The sequence below is a fragment of the Rhipicephalus microplus genome, chromosome 9, assembly GCF_043290135.1.
Source record: "Rhipicephalus microplus isolate Deutch F79 chromosome 9, USDA_Rmic, whole genome shotgun sequence".
NCBI classification, from domain to species: Eukaryota; Metazoa; Arthropoda; class Arachnida; order Ixodida; family Ixodidae; genus Rhipicephalus; species Rhipicephalus microplus.
Window position 1 is genome coordinate 96,292,734 of NC_134708.1, and position 19,843 is coordinate 96,312,576.

General features: G+C 47.1%; 2 protein-coding genes across 3 annotated transcripts in view; both read right to left on the reverse strand.

The window, feature by feature from the left end:
- The window catches only part of LOC142772035 (uncharacterized), a 140,991-nt gene that overhangs the window by 58,006 nt on the left and 63,142 nt on the right, over positions 1–19,843 (reverse strand). For both annotated transcript variants that reach the window (XM_075874110.1, XM_075874111.1), the window contains exon 3: positions 10,580–10,658. In XM_075874110.1, the coding sequence (XP_075730225.1) occupies positions 10,580–10,658 (79 nt within the window). The remainder of the gene's footprint in view (positions 1–10,579; positions 10,659–19,843) is intronic.
- On the reverse strand, positions 2,744–4,362 carry LOC142772032 (PDZ domain-containing RING finger protein 4-like). The gene has a single exon (XM_075874107.1). The coding sequence runs from the start codon at positions 3,194–3,196 to the stop codon at positions 2,780–2,782; it is 417 nt and encodes a 138-aa protein (XP_075730222.1). The 5' UTR covers positions 3,197–4,362; the 3' UTR covers positions 2,744–2,779.

Here is a 19,843-nt window from a genome sequence, read left to right on the forward strand (position 1 = left end):
CCAGTGTAGAGTAGCAGGCTAGAGCAAGCTATCGCTCAGGCCGACCTCTCTGCCTTTCTGTAAATAAACTTACCTCCTCCTCCTCCTCCTCCTAAACGGTTCTTCGGCGATCGGCGCGGTTGCGCAAGGCAGAACTTACGAGTGCAATGGGGCGGTAACAAAACTTGACAGACGAGTGTGGCAGTACTGTGTATAACGCGCCAGCGTATTGAAATGTGCAAGTAAACGATATCTTGAGCACCACTAACGAACACAAATGAATTGGGAGAAAGCACGGAGAGATTGATTGATTTATACGTGAGATTTAACGTCCAAAAACCACCTAATCGTGTTGACAGACGCCGTATAGTGGAGAGAGAGAGAGAGAGAGAGATAAAGATGCAAGGAAAGGCAGGGAGGTATAGTGGAGGGCTCCGGAAATTTCTACCACCTGGGGTTCCTTAGCGTGCGCACGGGCCTACAACAATTTCGCCGCCATCGAAAATGAAGCCGCCAAAGCCGGAATTCGATCCCGCGACCTGCGGGTCACCAGCAAAGTACCTCAGCCACTAGATCACCACGGCGAGGCAGAAAAGTACGGAGACTCGGAGCATACATTTGCTTTACACCGGACCTGCCTTGCTGAAAGGCAGGGCTCCGAAGGTGGGAAATGAATATGTGATTTGAGGAAGAATACGACGCCTAATTACTGCAGCCCAAAGGCTGCAAAAGTAGGGGCAGAAGGGCTCGAGCGTTCCCTGTCAGCAGAAGCACAGAGTTAAGCCACTCCCCACTTCCCCAGTCAAATCATATCGCGGAGTTGTTTTTTGCGCAAACGTTAATTTTCTTTTTCGTTCGCGGCATTCTAGAGTATTTTTATATTAGAATAGGAATATAGGAATAGGAATATATTAGAATTGAAATATTCCATAATTGAGGGACAAATATTAGCGCTCTGCGCAGCTGCGGCATCTCCTCTCCAACACCATGCAAGTCTTCTCAACAATCCTGCTTTATCCCGCCCTGGTGAGACATATACCCCTGTCACACGGCTACCACCAAACTCTGCTAAACTCCGTCAACGCAAATCCCCCACCCCTCTCAGGGAGTTCGACGTACGGAGGTGGAGTAGTGGCAGTGTCAGACGGCAATGGCAAGGTTGTAATAGTTGCCGCGAGCGGCTCAACCGGCTCTGTTAGATTTTCGCAGAAGTATCCTAATTTCATTTCCAGATGCTTTTTTTGTTATTATTCGTTAAGCGATTTTTACAAAAACGCACTGTTAAATAGGTCTGCAGTGAAGAAAGCCTTGAAACTTCAAACCAAAAAGCATTCGCTAAATGTAGCGATGCTGGCCACCTTGTGCCTAACGCTATAGAGACTTCGTCTGCGGGAGGAAGGGAAGACATATCGCCTTTGAAGACGACAACAACGAAGTGCGCGCGCGACCATACTGGCGCTGTTGCTTAAGTATCCTGCCACCCTGTTCTTGTTCTCCCCCTTTGTGGGTGAGTGACATCCATATGAAGTCATCATCATCATCATCACGAGCGCGAACGCTGACAAGTAGTGACTCCAACACCTGAGCTACGCCTGTTAACATGTTCCCGTTTCCTGTACTTAAATAAATAATCTACAGACGCAACAACCAATCTAGCACCTTTGATATATTCGTGAGGCAATAAACACCTGCGGTGAAATTATTTCATGATTACCTTTAAAAATCTGCCCAGGACTCCTTTGGCTACACTATTATAGTTAACATTCTACCCTTTGATTCCAAACCTAAGCTTTATTGATCTCGAAAATATGCGGCTTTTGTTGGTTACATTTGGTTCCAACGTATGGCTTTTGACGGCTACCTTTTGGCTAATTCAAGCTATTTTTTTCCACTGGCAACTTCAAAAATTTTGTCCAATAGACAGGACGTCTCTAAAGAAGATTCAACGCAAGAAATCTTCGGCGTCGCGCCTCAGCCTCGCGTGCACCCTAAACATGCAGTCGACCATCTGAGTGCTGTCGCTGTGCAGCACCAGCTCCTCTCCGCACGCGATCCGCGACTCGGCGCCCACAACGTCCGAGATGTAGCAGCAGGCGACGCCCGCAGACAAGGCAGCGACCACTTGGACCGCGCCTCTCGACCTCTTGGAATCACGCTTGCGCGAGCGGCGGCTGAGTGATGCGAAGGAAGACGCCGGCTTATTGCTGCCAGATCCGGAGCCAGAGGATGACGGATTGGATGTATCTGTCCCCTCGGCTGCCACCGCTGCCGCTACATCGTCCGCCGAGGTGAGGATCCCGGTCACCTTAGCGAGCAACGAGTCCGCCCAGCCCAGAAGCTGCCTCTCCGAGAGAGCCTTGTCGTCGCCGAGGACGCCCATGGCATTTTTCCACGCTTTCGCGGTCACCCGCTTAGGGAGATGTAACATTGACGTGGAGCCACCCTTGCGACCCGTCTTCATCAGAGAAGCTTCCAGCGAAGGCACCCGGCTCGCATGACGGGACGCAGAGCGAATGGAACCTCCATGGCTCTCGTGAAACAGGGCTCTGATGGCGGCAACTGTCTTCGGGTTGCTTTCGGCCGTTGTTGCGGTTTCGAAACTGGATTCGTGGGTTTCGACGGGAGAGCCTCCTGGACTCTTGGCTTTATCCAAACCCTTCACTGACCGAGGCGTCTTGTGGTCCGACCTGCGAGGATCATCCTCGTCGGATGCCAGGCTCGAAGTGTCCGACCAGACTGGCGAGGCGACCTTGCGTTGAACGCCCGCGCAGTCATTGATGTAGTGGCTCAGCGCAGTCTTCTAAAAGACAGCAGTCCCGCAGCGCGGGCACTGCACTTGGATAAAGTCACATAGACCGGCCACGTGCTCCTTGAGCTCCGGCAGAAGGGCCACAAGCGTGCAGCCACTGGACGAGTTTGGACAGAGAGCTCGCAGTTGATAGAAGCCCCGGCGGACAGAATCGAGTTTCTCCACCGCGTCGTAAGCGAACGGTGTTCGGTCCAGGGGACAGCAGTGCTCTCGCTGAACGAGCGAGTCGAAGCACGGCTGGCAAAAGACGTGACAGCAGGGAGTGAGCCGCTTGAGAAACGCCGGCATGACTCCACACAGGGTGCAGCAGAACACTTTGGGCACCGTGTCGACGAAATCCAGCGGCCGCCAGTTCAGGAGCGGGCCGAAGCCCGCCAGCTGTCGCTTGCAGTGCGGAGGGCTGCTCATGACGCGGGCTGTATACACACACTGATGTCGCGGTGACCACGCGCACGACGAAGCCGTCTGCAACGAACGATTTCAGCGCTTAACAAAATCGCACTCCAATATCCTGCACCAATTATGGCGGTGACGCGAGCGGATTGCTCACGTTTTATGCCACCTCGTGCTTGATCAGGATGGTGATGATGATAATAACCTCTGTGTATGGCTCAGACCAACTCTGAGCGTCTAGCTTGTTTGTTTGTTTGCTTTCTCTCAATATTGTTACGTTTAGTAATGTATTTATTACGCTGAGGCGTACTGGTAGACCTCAAGGGGTCATGCTAGCCGAACGTCCTCTTCTCTAATCTGCCTGTTCCCCGCTACCCACCGGCTCATATCCAAATCACATATGCAGTAACATTTCCCTCCGCGCAGACGAAGCCCACCGGGCGAGTTAAAGAGTCTCTCTAGGAATATAGCTCTTCAAACGTGCTATGTGGACTAGTTCAGTCTTTGCAGATCGTCGGCTATTTGAATGAAGACGTGCTACGCAGTAAGTTACATCGCTTAAGCGGTCTAAAACAACATAAGGTCCCGCATAGTGTGCCAGCAATTTCTCACACAACCCACGTTTCCTATTTGGCGTCCACAGCAACACGTGGTCTCCGCGATTATACGTCACGTGTCGACGTTGACGGTCAAAACGTGTCTTCGAGCGATCTTGCGAAGCGAGGGTGCGCAGGTAAGCAAGACGTCGGGCTTCTTCCGCACGGCAGACGATCTCGGATATACCGGAATCATGGTGGTCCATAAACGGGAAGACGGTATCTAGGGTATGACGAGGTGGCGGAGCATACAGAAGAAAAAACGGACTGTAGCTGGTAGTCTCATGCTATGCGGTGTTAAATGCGAAAGTGATGAAAGGTAGCACGTCATCCCAATTCTTGTGATCTGCTGCGACATACATAGAAAGCGTGTTCGTGAGAGTCCTGTTAGTTCGTTCCATCAGGCCGTTTGTTTGGGGATGATATGGCGTAGAGTGCCGAAAGGTTGAAGCGCATAAACGAAGCATCTCTTCTACGACGTCTGCAGTGAATTGTCACCCACGATCAGGCTAAACGGACAGCGTCACCGGAAGATGTTGTCAAGGACCTCGTGGAAAAATATCTCCCGCTTCCCGCGGGCCCTGTGACCCCTCACCATGATTACTCTGGCAGCGACAACACTGACTTAGACGCCGACTTCTCTATTGAAAATGTGCGCCGAGCTCTCCATGAGCTCAATGGCCGCTCAGCCCCTGGCCCTGATGGCATCACCAACAAGCTCCTACGCAACCTAGACGATTCCTCCATCACTTACCTCACTGACACTATCAACGACATATGGAAAAAGGGTGAGATACCCGATGCTTGGAAACTAGCTCACACGGTTCTCATACCCAAACCGGGAAAGGCGCCGAGCCTAGATAACCTACGCCCCATATCTCTCACATCGTGCGTGGGCAAAGTGGCTGAGCACGTCGTCCTCAACAGGGTTGATCGATACCTCGAAGATAACGACTGCATCCCGCACCACATGATTGGCTTCCGACCAGGGTTATCCACTTAAGACGCCATGTTACTCCTTAAGCATCAAATTCTAGATGGCGGAAACACTCGGGACACTCGTACAATACTCGGTCTCGATTTAGAAAAGGCCTTCGATACAATAACGCACTCGTCAATCTTGAAAGCGATCGCAGCCCTCGGCCTAGGTCATCGATTTTACTACTTTATCCGCTCTTTTCTCACTCGACGCAGAGTCGTCCTCCGCGTAGGAGACCTAGTGTCGGAAGAAGTGGAGCTCGAACAGCGGGGCACTCCTCAGGGATCCGTCCTCTCACCCACGCTATTCAACCTCGTGATGATCGGGCTTTCCGAACGACTTTCAAAAATAGACGGGCTAAATCACACTATCTATGCGGATGATGTAACCATATGGTGCTCCACAGGGTCGGATGGCTTCATTGAGTCGGCCCTGCAAGAGGCTATCGACACCTCTGAATCTTACCTCGACCACACCGGTCTCAGGTGCTCACCTGCGAAGTCGGAGCTGTTGATATATTTGCCCAAACGCCGGGGTGTCAAGCCCAAAGGGTGGAAACCTCCGGCGGAACGCAATATCAACCTCCACACCAGAGATGGTCGTACTGTAGCCAGGATAGACACAATCAAGGTCCTCGGCATGATCATCGTGTCCCGCGGAACCAACACTCAAACAGTACACAAGCTCAGGACTAAGACTGATAATGCCATACGACTCGTACGTAGAGTAGCCAACAGGCACCATGGCCTCAAGGAAAACAACCTGCTGCGTCTAGTACACGCGTTTGTTTTGTGCCATTTTACCTACGTTGCCGCTATACACAAGTGGCTACGTGCTGAGCGCGATCAACTCAATGCGCTTATTCGCAAGGTGGTCAAACGAGCCCTTGGCCTCCCTATCACCACTCCAACGTACAAACTCCCCGAGCTTGGCGTACATAACACGCTAGAAGAGATCGCCGAAGCTCAGGAACGCGTGCAATTGACCCGACTCACTACCACCAAGGCGGGCCGTCATATTCTGCGCGAGCACGGCTTCTTCTCCTCGAGGGCCAGGGACCCCCCAGAGTTGACTCTAAGTCCCCGTGAAATCCGCGACCTTATCATGATCGCTCCCATACCACGAAATGTACACCCCGAATACAACAGGGGCAGGCGCCTTGCGCGGGCGACCACCATTCTCAAGCGCATAGACATGGAAGCGGACAACGTCTTGTTCGTGGACGCCGCTGCCTATCGCAACAACCAAGCCTTCGCCACGGTCGCGGTATCATCCGCGCAGCAGACTCTTAACTCAGCCACAATCCTCACCCGAAACCCTGAAGTAGCGGAGCTATAGCTATAGCTATGCTCGACAGCAAACGGGAATTCATCTACAGCGACTCTAGGGCGGCCATCAAAGCCTCGGAACGCGGAGTCATCTACGACCAGGCGTTACGTATCCTGCGCAATGCGGACCCGAGTGCCCTGAAGCACCACACTGTCATCTGGTTCCCCGCCCATCTCGGCCAGGTGCCGGGTGCCCTATCCAACCTCAACGAGATCGCCCATGATGCAGCGCGCGCACTTCCCGACCGCGCTGCCACAGGGCAACCTCATCTTGCTGGGTTGGATACCAATCGGGATGCACCAATTACGTACAATGAAATTACAAAGCATTTTTACCTGGAACGCCGCATTTTTCCACCCCCACATCCGAAACTTTACCGACCGCAGGCATTAACCCTACGCCTATTACAGACAAACGCGTACCCAAACCTTGCCACGCTTCACGTTTATTATCCCGATGCATACCCCAGCGACACATGCCCATCATGTGGACACACACCGACACTCGCACACATGCTCTGGGAGTGTAGAACAACTCCTCCCGACTCTACCTCAAGCAAGTGGGAGAGGTCCCTCAGGAGCTCTCTTCTCGCCGACCAGCAATGGGCCGTCCAGCAGGCCCACTAAGCGGCCGCCAGGTACTCCCTGTCGGTCCCTACGTGGGAGACGCCCGCTACGCGCTATGCGCGTCCTGCAGGAATGAAATAAAGTTTTTTCATTCCATTCCAGCACTGATAACAATTTTAGGAGGTCCATGTTGTAGAACCACAAAACGCAGCATGAATAAACACACGTCAGCTGCAGTTGCCGAAGGTATGGAGGCTGTCTCGCAGTACCGTGTTAAGTGACTGGTACGTACGACTATCCAGCGATTGCCATTAGAAGACCTCGGAAAGGGACCTAGAAGGTCAATCCCAACTTGCTCGAATGGATGACCTTTTGAGGTCTACCAGTACGCCTCCGCGTAATAAATACATTACTAAACGTAACAGAGTGGTGGAGGTGCTGGGTACAGCACATCGACGAACCACGGAGTCGCAGCTGTTTGAGCTTCACCGGAGGCCTATCTCGCTAGTCGATCGTCCTCCTCTAATCTCCCTGTTCCCCGCTACCCACCAGCTCATACCCAAATCATATATGCAGTAACAATATGTTATGCCACATACCCACTACTACAGGAGACTGTCCATGAAAACACTAGGGAACCATTCAGTGAGATATTCCCATACTCATTATTATACTCACAAAATCAATAACATATACAATAGAATTATAGTAAGAATTCCATATGGATAGAGAAAGAGAAAACTAAAGAACAAAACAAATGAAATTCTGAAGTTCTGAGCAGACCAAACAGCTGTGTTTACTTCACCCAACAATTTCGAAAATACGAGTCACCCGATGTAGCTTCAGTATTCAGCTGAGTAGAAACTTGAAGTGACATATACGTATGGTAAATATATATAGCGTGAATAAAATTGCAAACCGCATTAAATACGTCGCTAAAGGGGAGCTGCGGGGGTTCTTCCGCCCCACAAAATGTTTCATGTTTTAAGTTTGCGGGTGACACTGAAGTATGTACACGCCTTCACAAATATCACCAGATCAGCCGTTTTACACATAAACATTCCCCGAACGAAATTCCTGGGTACCGCTCCCCGTGCTTGCGCATATCGACACGGCCACGAGGCGAAACAGTGCACGGAGAAATTAGGGTCACGACGTACGAAGTATCTTGTCTGCTTGAGAGCACGCATCCGATCATGGTCTGTTTAAATGGATGACCGAAGACGAATGTCGAATGACATTGGGCGACGTGAGTGTCATGTATCAGTGCTATACGAGGCCGAGGTTGAACTCAACGAGATATGCTGGTAACGACTGCGAGATAATGGAAGTAACACCGTCGTGGGGCGCAGAAGGCTCGTACCTCGTGAATACTTTGTCGGTAAGCAACGAGCCATCACTTTCATGGATGCACGTCCTACCGGAAGTGTCCGTCACATTATCATTGCGATACTCATCATCATCAGCCTGACTACGTCCACTGCAAGACGAAGACCTGTCCCATATTGCGCCAGTCAACTCGGTCCTGTGCTTGCTGCTGCCATTTTATACCCGCAAACTTCTTAATCTCATCTGCCCATCTAACCTTCAGCCTTCCCCTAACCCGCTTGCCTTCTCTGGGAATCCAGTTAGTTACCCTTAATGAGCAGCGGTTATCCAGTCTATGCGCTACATTCCCTGCCCATGTTCATTTACTCTTCATGATTTCAACTATGCTATCCTTAATCCCCGTTTGTTCCCTTGTCCACTCTGCTCTCTTCTTGTCTCTGAAGGTTACACCTACCATTTTTTTTTTCATTGCTCGCTGCGTCATCCTCAATTTGCGCTGAACCCTCTTTGTAAGTCTCCAGGTTTCTGCTCCGTAGCTAAGTACCGGCAAGATACAGCTGTTATATACCTTTTTCTTGAGGAATAATGGCAATCTACCTGTCATAACTTGAGAGTGTTTGCCAAAGTGCTCCACCCAATTCTTATTCTTCTAGTTACTTCAATCTCGTGGTTTGGCTCCGCGGTTATTACCTGCCCTAAATAGACATAGTCTTTTACAACTTGAAGTGGACTATTACCTATCTCGAAGCGCTACTCTTTTCCGAGGTTGTTGAACATTACTTTCGTTTTCTGCAGATTCATTTTAAGACCCACCTTTCTGCTCTCCTTGTCTAACTCCGTAATCATGAGTTGCGATTCGTCCCCTGAGTTACTCCACAATGCAATGTCATCGGCGGAGCGCAGGTTACTAAGGTACTCTCCATTAACTCTTATCCCTAACTGTTCTCATTCTAGGCTTCCGAAAACCTCCTGTAAGCACGCGGTAAATAGCGTTGGGGAGATTGCATTCCCCTACCTTACACCCTTCTTGATCGGTATTTTGTTAATTTACTTATGAAGCCCTGTGGTAGAGGTTTATCCCCTGTAGATTCTATCAAAAGGTTTATATCTGCTTTGTCGACGCCCTGATTCCGCAGTGTCTGCATGACATGTCTCCCACATCGCCATACTACAGTGGCGCAAATATGGCGCCGTGCATGCACTCCCCAATCTACGATGCCGTTATTGAAAACGTTCCCTGAGGCTCGTAAACCCAAACAGTGATAGCGCGACCTCCATATGGGCAATAAATGCGCAAAGAAAACTGATTTTTCTAGTGCAAAGGGGGCCGATGCCCAAGCTCAGGCTTGCCGGAGCTTGGGCATTGGTCGCTAGAGAGGCTGCCAAGACGTGCGCCACGATCACTCGGATATCGCGAATCCGATACAAAACAAGGATTTTCGTAAATAGCTATAAAAAACGAATAAATTTAGAAACGTGAAGCTCGATACCTCTGCTTGCATATTGTCTTTTTTTTTTTTGGCGAAGGTGTCGTTTTACTTGAATTGTTTGTGGATTAAAGACTAGTGATAACATTCCTGTCATGCATGTTTCAGAAGGATCCGTCATTACTGTTTATAGCGCGAGCATAGCAGTACGAGAGTAACTGTCATATGAATAAGGTTTATAGCAGAACACCACTGTTAGCGAGAAAATGTCTCGCACTTGATTGCTCGAATAACATAATTCCTGGCATATAGCCAACTAGTGTAGCTTATGGTGATCGAGTGTCTCCCATACGTTCACAACAGTTCGTGCAGTTAGCGGACACCAGGCGATTGGTATGCACATTTCTCTTTCTCTTCTCTATGCATTCAGCTTTTTCTTTAGAAAGTACCGTAGAGTACTAGTATCATAATGCACTTAAGGACATTGGTGAAGTGAGGACGACAACGACGACAATGGTGTCCAGCCAACTACACAAACATACAAGAAAAGTGTTTTTAGGTGTTCCCCTCGCCATCCATTTTTTTCTTTTTTTTTCAAAATACCACTGCAGCGGGATAGATGACCGATCCCACGTGGTGAGTTGAGCCACTTTTCTAGGATCCAAAAAACCCCACAAAACATGTACAGTGCGTCTGTCTGGTTTGTGTAACAGGTCATCCCGATCGATAATAAATAAATTAAGCGGCGGACACCGTAACGGCCCCATCAGTTAAACGAGCTGTCCTAAATATTCCTAAAACCTTCTGTAACAATACAATCACACGATTCAGAAACTTTTGCATGCAAGAGGCACACAGCAAACATTCTGTTCTAAACGACCCACATTTTCAGCACTTCGGGTTTTCGTCAAATGGCACACGATGTAGCACAAGGCGAAACGAAGTTACGTTAACGGAACAGCAATGAAAAACGCCGTCATTAAAATTTTACTTCTTGGGAAGGAATGAATTTAATTCATTCCCTTTCAAGAAGGTAAGGAACAAATTTGAATTGAACGGAAGGAATGAATTTATTCACTCCTACCCTTCAATGTAACTACTGTAATCAAGAATACACGATCCCGCATTTCTTCTTCGAATGTCGCATATATCAAAACAAGGGGTAAAAATACCTGAAACCACCTCTTCGCAAAAGTGCCTTTGAGCTCTCCAAAGTGGCTTGCTCTCCCAAGGGGCGTCAGCACTGCGGCACTGCAATCAAACAAAAGAAACAAAGATGTTGCCATATGTTATTATCATAAGAACATCTGGTGATGTATTATCACTTATATTACCTGTATTCCCTAATTTTACGATTTAACATTATTTTAATTACCATTTATTAAAAACAAGGTTACCCCCAATAGTTTATCATTTGTATAAATACCTTTCCGCAACCCCCCCCCCTTTTTTTTTCTCTTTTAGAGAGTGACATTGCCGGTCGTTTACAGCAAACAACTCTTACAGCAAATAACAACGGGCAACAAAAATAAAAGAAGAGAGACGCGAGATACCCTCGCGCAGGTAGAATCTTGAAAAACAAAAAGAAAACAGAAGCGGCACGAGGACTTCTACAATGGTGAAACTCATAGAGATGGTCCTAAATGGCCGAATAAACTCCTGGATGACAAATAAGTTGATAATAAAGCCAAACCAAATTGGTTTTAGCAGTGAATGCTTAATTTGGTGCACCCATGAGTCGAATACACTTTGCCCGTAAAAGGAAACAGTAGGCCGCATTAGTAACTGTCGACATAGCTAAAGCGTATGACAGTGTCGAGCACTCTATTCTACTGAACACCTTGCAGAGCCTAAAGTTTTCTCATTATATTACTGAGTGGATAGCAGAATTTTTCATATCCAGGGAATTGTACGGCGTGAAGGATGGCTGTTGTGCGCATAAATTTAAACAGAAACGTGGTGTTCCCCAAGGGTTCATCCTATCTCCCGCATTATTCAATACACTGATGAGCTCAATTCCAATTGTTAAGGATGTCAGTGTCTACATTTATGCAGATGATATGGTGTTCTTCGCTGCAGAGAGCGAGATTTACTCACTACATCAAAAATTGCAAAGATATATTAATACTCTAGAAATTTGGTGGCAATCCGTTTCATTGTCAATGAAAATCAGTAAAAGTGCGCTCTTGGTGTTTCCTATAGCAGATATAGCTTCAATTTCTGTATTATATAATCGGGAACCTATTCCACAAGTATAGATTCAGTCAAGTACTTAGGAATGATATATAATGAAAAGCTAAATCGGAGCCCACACATATAATATATAACACCAAAAGCACAACGGGCGTTAGGTTTATCACGCAGGTTAAGCAACAGAAAATACGGGCTGCGCAGAGACACGATGTTAATGGTATGTAAAATGTATCTTCGACCAATATTGGAATTTGGGTGTGTATTATTCCCGGGGGACGCTGGTTATAAAATCAAACCGATAGTAATGTTAGAGAGAGAAGCCCTGCGAATATGCCTGGGACTTCCCAGGTTCGTGGCGAATAATGTATTGTACCAAGAAGCGCGACTGCCAACGCTCCTCGGTCAATTCCGCATTCTAACGGTTCAAACCTTCTTAAAGTTCTACAGTTTACCAGCGCGAAGATCAAAATACGCATTTACCAGCGACCCTGACTCTATCTTTCTTGCACATTGACCTCGATTTCATACCCCTCAGATAATTTTTGTTAAAAGGAAACTGGATGGCATAAATGTAGACATTAGCACGGTAATTGAAATCAATTTCTTAACCCTCAACATTAGAATAGAGTACGATGAAATCTTGCCCCCCGCAAGCCAAGTTGCAATCTCTTAGATTTTTGACCACTACGTTAAAAGATTACTTGGTACATGCAGAAACAAAGAATATAATAGTTACAGATGCTTCTGTGAACAATGAAAAGGCAGGCGTAGGAATTGCGTCTGATTTCCTCGGCTATTCTTTTTCAGTGAGGCTTCCAGATTTCATTCCTATATTTGAAGCCGAGCTTGTAGCTATTATTTTAGTTCTTCGAAAAATTCCTACGACCGAGACTAGTGCAGTCATCCTAACAGACTCACTTTCGGTGTGTGCAGCTCTGACAACTTCAGAACAATCTCGTGCCCTAGCAGCGTTCCACACATTAGCACCGCCGCATTTAAAACTCCTGAAATTAGTGTGGGTCCCAGGTCACAGCGGATTACAATTAAATGATTTGGCAGATGCTTTGGCACGAGCATCGATTGATGGATCAGTAATTTCAGCACTTCCAGAGTTAGAATACTTATCAGGGGTTTGATATAGGAAATTCGCTATATTTACAGATAGTTTAGAAAATATCACACAATGGCCAGATTATCAGCACCTCAAATTTCCATGAAAAGCCCAGTGGAATCCGTCAAAAAAAAAACTTGAAGTTATCATCTCCAGATTCCGGTGCCGTGTCCCCTCATTAAATTTTTATTTACACAGAGCTGGCCTGACACTTTCTCCCCTTTGTCCGTTTAGCGAAGAATCATAAACTATTGAACATTATTTTGGCTCATGTCGGAACTATGCAGTAATTAGGAAAAGACTTCTAGCTATTCCATTTGCGAAGCTAGGTTTAAATTTAGCCACAGAAAGTGTTCTAAATATTGGTGCCTCTGTTTTAGGAAATTGCCACAGAGATGCATTCGATGCGATGTGTAATTTTATTCAAGACTCTAAACCTTTTTCAACAGAAAGCCCACGTTAATACACACTCAAAAAAAAAAAGCGGGTCGAGAAGTAATTTTCAAATCTGGATAAATCCGTGACATACCAAATACATGAGGTTCGGCAAAACCAGCTGTACCGTCGGCTCTCAATATCGAAGTATAGCTATTACTGTCTACTTTCTTGTTGATTTTTTTTCTCTTTCTCTGAATTTTTCGTTGCTTTTTTTTAATATACAGTCTTCTTTTTACAACTATTTTCCCCTTTTTTGTTGTAACAAATAGTGCAGTTATCGTCCATATGAGGCCATATGTTCTCTCGGCCAATCCCCCAGAGTGGGTATGAGCCATGAATTCTAGGCTACAAACAAACAAACAAACAAGCAAGAACGGCGGAAGGAGTTCCCATGAAGAGGAGAAATCTCGGCTCCTTCCGACTGCTCTCGGTCCTTGTGCTAATGGCACAGAACGACGGACACAAGTTCGTAACCTGTTCATTAGTGCATAAATTCTCTTCTGTTGTACTGGCGTGTGAGCACGGCATCCGTACGTGACGCACGAGCCTCCTCACTTGACTTCTAATGGAGCTTCCAGCACTGCTGCAACGACTCCTAAGCATTCCTTCCGGGACCTACATCGTGGTTAAATTTCTTCTCTATGTACATGTGAACTGTGAAGTGTGCAAACACTACCTCTTCACATATTGTGAATGAAGCGAGTGTTGTGTCATTGTATACTGTGTATACCGCAAGTTGTCTGTGCCCTTATTAAATGTCCGTATGTGTGTACTTCCGAGGACGCCGGATTCGCATTTCGTATTTGTGAAACCTGTTACGGTGTATACAATACACTGTGACACTTCGGCCACTGGCTTCCCTGAAGCGAAGATGAGAAGAAAACAGTTCGTGGGAACTTCCGGAAAGCAAGCATCATCATATCAAATGCCTCATGATAGTTATATCCTGATAATACCTCCACAAGAGTTATGTCCATGAATTATTAGTACCAAGTCGAGCTAGAAACAGTCGAAACAAAAATTTTAAATATGTTTTCTCTCTTCTGCTGTGTCCTGATTATATTATATTTCATAAATATTCACTTTATTGGTTTTGTACTTTTGCATAATTACGCAAAAGTCACCCATTTCTTTCGAATGTGTATTTCAGCACTGTACATAGTCTTCTGAATTAATATTTTCTTGGTGCAAGTTTTAAACATATTTCTTATCGTCCTATGGGCGAATCGCGGGGCTGATCGTAGCGTGATAATTTAAAACGTATGTTTCAGATGTATTTCCTACATTACCTTTATTTGGCTTTTGAGTTTTTAAAAAAGAAAGTCTCCGTATTAATGTTTACAGCATATGGTAGGAGAGACCCTGGTCAGGCAGAGGTAACCTACCTTTAGTCCCTTCCACATAGGCAATTTCCTTTCGCATGAATTGCGACGTCGAAGGTTGTGAACGAAAAATCATAATCTTATGCGTATCCGAAAAAATCTAGAACGATGCGAATAAAACAAATAATAAAAGGAAATCTCGATTCAGAGTGGGGATCAAACCCGGGTCGTCTGGGTGGCAAGCAGATATTCTACCACACAGGTACGTGTCTGCCTTTGAATACACTTGAAAAAACTTTCTCTGCTTGGATATGCCATGAAAGTAACGTCCACGTTTTACTAATTCAGACGTCCTGCATACATGCCTCGCAATACAACACGAAACGTTGCCGTAATAATGCGTGGTATAAGTGCCTATTTCAATCGGGCATCAGCATATGTGACTATCGTAATGGCTTCGTGGTTTAAAGCCCGTAACCCACTACAAAAGTCACACATACTACTGCGCCAGCAAGGTCGAAAAAGTTTTGATGAACAAAGTGTTAGAATCACGCCCAATAGGACCAGCAAATCGATAGTGCTGCTTGCGATCGTTGCGGCAGCGATGAGACGATAGAGCAGTTCTCTGTTCCTACCCTCGGTGCAGCCTGCACAGACAGTCGCTAGCCGCTGCGTTAGCCCACCTTGACGACAGACCCTTGTTAGAACAGTGAGCGCTCAAAAGCCGACACGATCTGTCTTCGCAGAGAAGATCAGTGAAGGCCCTTTTGAACTTTTTGCGTGGTGGTGGCCTATTGAATAGGCTATAGCACCCCCGCTCTCTTTCTGCTCTGCTCTTCGCTTTCTTTCTCTTCCCCATTCCCTCTCCCCGTAGTGCAAGGTAGCAAACCGGACGCTGCAATTTCTGGTTGACCACTCCGCCTTTCTATCATTTTATTCTCTTTCTATATCGCGTTCACCTCCTAAAAGCGAAGCTTTAGGGTTCCCTGATGTTTTGTCTAAATAAAATGAACAAACGAACGAATGAATGAATGAATGAATGAATGAATGAATGAACGAACGAATGAATGAATGAATGAATGAATGAATGAATGAATGAATGAGCAATTTTCGACCACCATCATGGTCAAAAGCTCAAGCGGCCATAACTGAGTAAAACTATTGTGCACACTTCGCACTCCGTTCCTTTCCATATACACGATGATGCTTGGAATTGCGTCATACTTTTTTTTATTACAGCTAACTTTCGGTGTTGAAGGCGTGGCTTGAGGTGACGTGTAAGCCCAACAATCTTGACATCTTGGGCCGAGAGCGACTCGTTAAATATTCGCGCCAGTTCTGCCATTTGCTGTTATGCCACACGTGGGCACGTCAACAGCTGAATGGTCGTCCAAAGACTATGGCAGCGATTTATTCGGTCTAAGCTTGATGCAGGACACAGACTTCGCAAAATCAGCGAACTGTGTCGACTCTTCGATATAGCTTTAAACAACGAATTATTTATGATCACGTGCACGTTCCAACGCCACATGGCCTTATACGCCTGTGTTGTGCGATATTACTGCGATATAACACGTTGTTTTGCTAAGCCTGTATACAGAATGCGCTTGTTTGTAAAGCAAGAAATATTTCCACTGCATTTCCAAGAACACTGTCTTTAAGAAGAGACATAACTGAGAACACCTGCTTGCCAAGCAATGACCAGTTCTCGATCCCCATTCAAATCTAGATTTTTTACTTGTTTATTTAATTTGCACCTTCGTTAATTTTTGGGTCACGCGCAAGATGTATTTTTGCTCACAGACAAAGACGCCGAAACCGGAATTTCTGCGAAACGACCTATTTAACGCTATCGCGTGAAAAATGTCCACCTTGGAGTGCCTCAAAAACGTGCCAGCCCTCCTTTGAATTCCCCCCCCCCCCACTTATTATCGAGCTCATAAACAGTAAAGCGAAGCAGTAAACTAGGAGCAGGCTTCTGCTCCCGCAACATCAGTGCGAGTGGCAATCGACCTGCTAACGTGCCTGCCAGGCCCGTAGCAAATAAGTTTGGGGGGGGGGGGTACTTGTTGAAGGCCTTGAAATACACCTGTTTTCATTATTTCCCACTGGTAAAACTCCGGCATTTAATCTTAATTTCGGGGGGACTTCCAGGCCCCTAGGGCCCATCCCTTGGCTACGAGCCTGATGCTGCAATGAGAGGAAGCTGCTCAATCCGAACTATTTTATTGTAGCGTGGCAAGCCTTACCCTTTATTACATGCCAAGCATCTCTTTGACTCACATGTGTAACGCCGTGTGTACGTACTAACGCACCGCAGGTGTTGGAACGGTGCCAAGTTGGCCACGGCCCAGCTGCGCGTTGACGTCAAGCACCTCTCGCAAGCAGCACGCTCGCCGCAGCGCCCGCACCTGCCAGCTCTTCCGCCCACTTGCAACACACTTCTCTCTCGTTTCATCCTCTCCGCAGCCCGCATCGCTCGACCGCACGTCGAGTGGAAACGCTCTTTCGGCTCGTTTATCTGCCATGAAACTTACACGAAACCCAACCCACCTCCCGTGTTTTTGCGTTTGAAAGAAATATTTACTCGAGTAAAGGCTACACCGAGTTCCGCTTCAAGCTGTTCTTTCAGCACCCGCGTCGGCGCCCGTTGCCACCGGGTCAACGGCGTGCGGACCGCTGCTGCTTTGCATCCCATTATGGTTCTCTTCGGGGAAATGGTTCATAGTTTTTTGGCTGTTTTGCGAAACGCTTCTTCTTTGGCGGTCACGTCACGACTGAGCCTAGCAGCAACAAGCTTTGTTCAGTTGTTGGTTGTCACAATACCTATATACAGCAAATCACCTGGATCAGTTTTACAGCTTCCCGAAGGCTCACTGAAAGGAGAGACGCGAGTGTGGCACACAACTTGTACGCCATCTATTACGAATAAAGTTGTTTCTTTCACTCAATTAAGTCGAATAGCTGACGCGAAAATATTGTTTAGTTCTCGATATTTATAGCACAGCATCGATGGAACAAACTGGTAGCCGTCAAAAAATAGCAGAATTTGCAGTAAGATATTCGTGGGCAATGTTAAGGCAAGTAAAAAGGAGCATTCAGCCTACCACACACTTCGTTTTCCCATCACTTCACAAAAAGGCTGGTACAGCTCACTCATGCGAACACATTGCTCTCACAATCTTTAGGCTTGACAGCGATGCCTATTCATTTCATTCTAGACGTATTCGATGAGCAGTTTTGTCGTGCACTTTTCATGCTCCTAAGCTATTCTTATCAGATTTAAACAGGAAAAAGAAACGTGTTAAAAATCACAGCATATTCACGGAGTGAATGATGAGGGGGGGGGGAGTCCATGTGTCTGTCAGTATGTCTGTCTGTTTTTCCGTCTAGCTGGTTACGCTTGACAAGGTTAGACTAAGCAGAGCTTCGCCCTTAAAACGATTTCCTTTTTCTAAACAATATCCTGTTTCACATGAATCGTTTTCTATTCACTTTCTAATCATTGTACGTACACGGCCACTGCCGCAGGCGCCTGAGCGCCTGATCTGTAGTCGCAGGTAGCGTCAATAAGGCACCTGTTGCGCGACCACTTCAAAAAGAAGAACATCAAACGAAACCACTAAATAAAATTGGTTTCTCACAGCATGTTGACAATATAATCCTTGACGGAGCATTGATGCACGCCGGTTTGGCCGCGCGCGTGCTCTGAAAGAGAACGCTATTAGCCCAACGATGCGGAAACAGCCGCGTTGGCACTGAACACCACATCATTCGAGGCACAGCCTGTGAAAATGCAACGTATTCAGATCATCATGGTCTCAGTTGAAGGCAAAGTTATTCAATCATATCAGTTGCAAAACTCCCAATGGGCTCCGAGTATTGAAATCCGGACACCCCTGACAGGAGTAGGCAGATTGTCGCACAACCTGTTGAACCACACGCCCACTTTTAAACGCATTATTTGTGTTTGGTGTTGCCGCTCCCAAGCAGCGCAAACGTCAGATAACTCCCGAAAATTGGGTTAACTGCGTGTCCGAATTTTGAAACACAGTTTCGCAACTCGTGTAATTGAGTAACTCGGGTTCGAGGGGCCTTGAACCACGAATGATGCCTCGTAAAAAAAATCACAGTATATCTACGAACTGAATGACGATGAGTGGAGCGAAGCATCCGACAGTCCGTCCGCGCTTCCGTCCGTTCGTATATTCTTGCTTCCACCCGTTCGTCCGTGCCTCCATCGGTCTGTACGTCTGTCTGTCAGTCCATCCGTCCCTGCATTCTTCCATCCGTCTATCCGTCCGTCCGTCTATGCGTTCATACATGCATCCATTCATCCATTCGTCCGTCTGCTTGTTTGTCTGTCCGTCCATGCATACACCCGTCCGTCCGTCTATCTGGTGAACACTCTAAAAACCACCATCTCGCATCTTTTCATCATATATTCATAATATATAAGTACTGCCATCCAGAGGACATTCCAAGGACTAAACGAGATGTGGCTACCTACTACTACTACTACATATATCGCGGGCGCACGACCCACGACATAGGAAGCTTCACCCCTGAAAAAATCACAACACATCCACAGATTCCATGATGATGAGTGGTGCGAAGCGTCCATCAGTCCGTCCACGCTTCAGTCTGTCCGTCTCTGCGACCGTCTATGCATCCATCTGTCCATCCGTGCATGCGTCCATCTGTGCATCCATCCATGCGTTCGTGCATCCATCTATGCGTCTGTCCGTCCTTGCGTTCGTCCGTGCATCTGTCTATCTGTCCATCCATGCTTCAGTCTATCCGCCCGTCCATCTAGTGATCACTCCAAGTACCACCATCTCGCATGTTTTCACCATTATGTTACACTTACACCAATTTGTTACGGGGATTACACACACACGGAAGAGAGAAACGAGTGTATTTCCAATATTTACAGGTTGGTGTGACACCCCAGTGCTGCGAGCCTCTCCCGCGGCGAGTCCGCTTCTTCTTCATCGATTCGTTTACGAAGGCGGAGCCATGCCCACAGCCTCTTAACAATATATTCATCATATAGGAGTACCGCCATCCAGCAGACATTTCAAGGACTGGTCATTCACCTGGCCACGTCCATGGTCACGGATGCGGCTTCTATAACCGGTTGTCTAGTCTAGTGTGGTGGTGGTGGTGGTAGTGGTTAGAAGAGGAGAAAGGCACCCAATTTCTGCAGCCCGGTCGGAAGCCCGGCGCAATGCCTAGTCTAGTGTCCTCAAGGAAGCGAAGAACCGCCTTGAAGAACTGAGTGTGGTGCCATACAAGAAAGAGAAGGTCCCTCTGTGTAGCTGCGGGCAAACCGTGTCGGCGAAGTGCTACGAGCAAGACGCCGCGTTGTG

Coding starts and splice junctions, on each gene's coding strand:
- LOC142772032 (XM_075874107.1), bottom strand. CDS start 3,196: ATGAGCAGCCCTCCGCACTGCAAGCGACAGCTGGCGGGCTTCGGCCCG.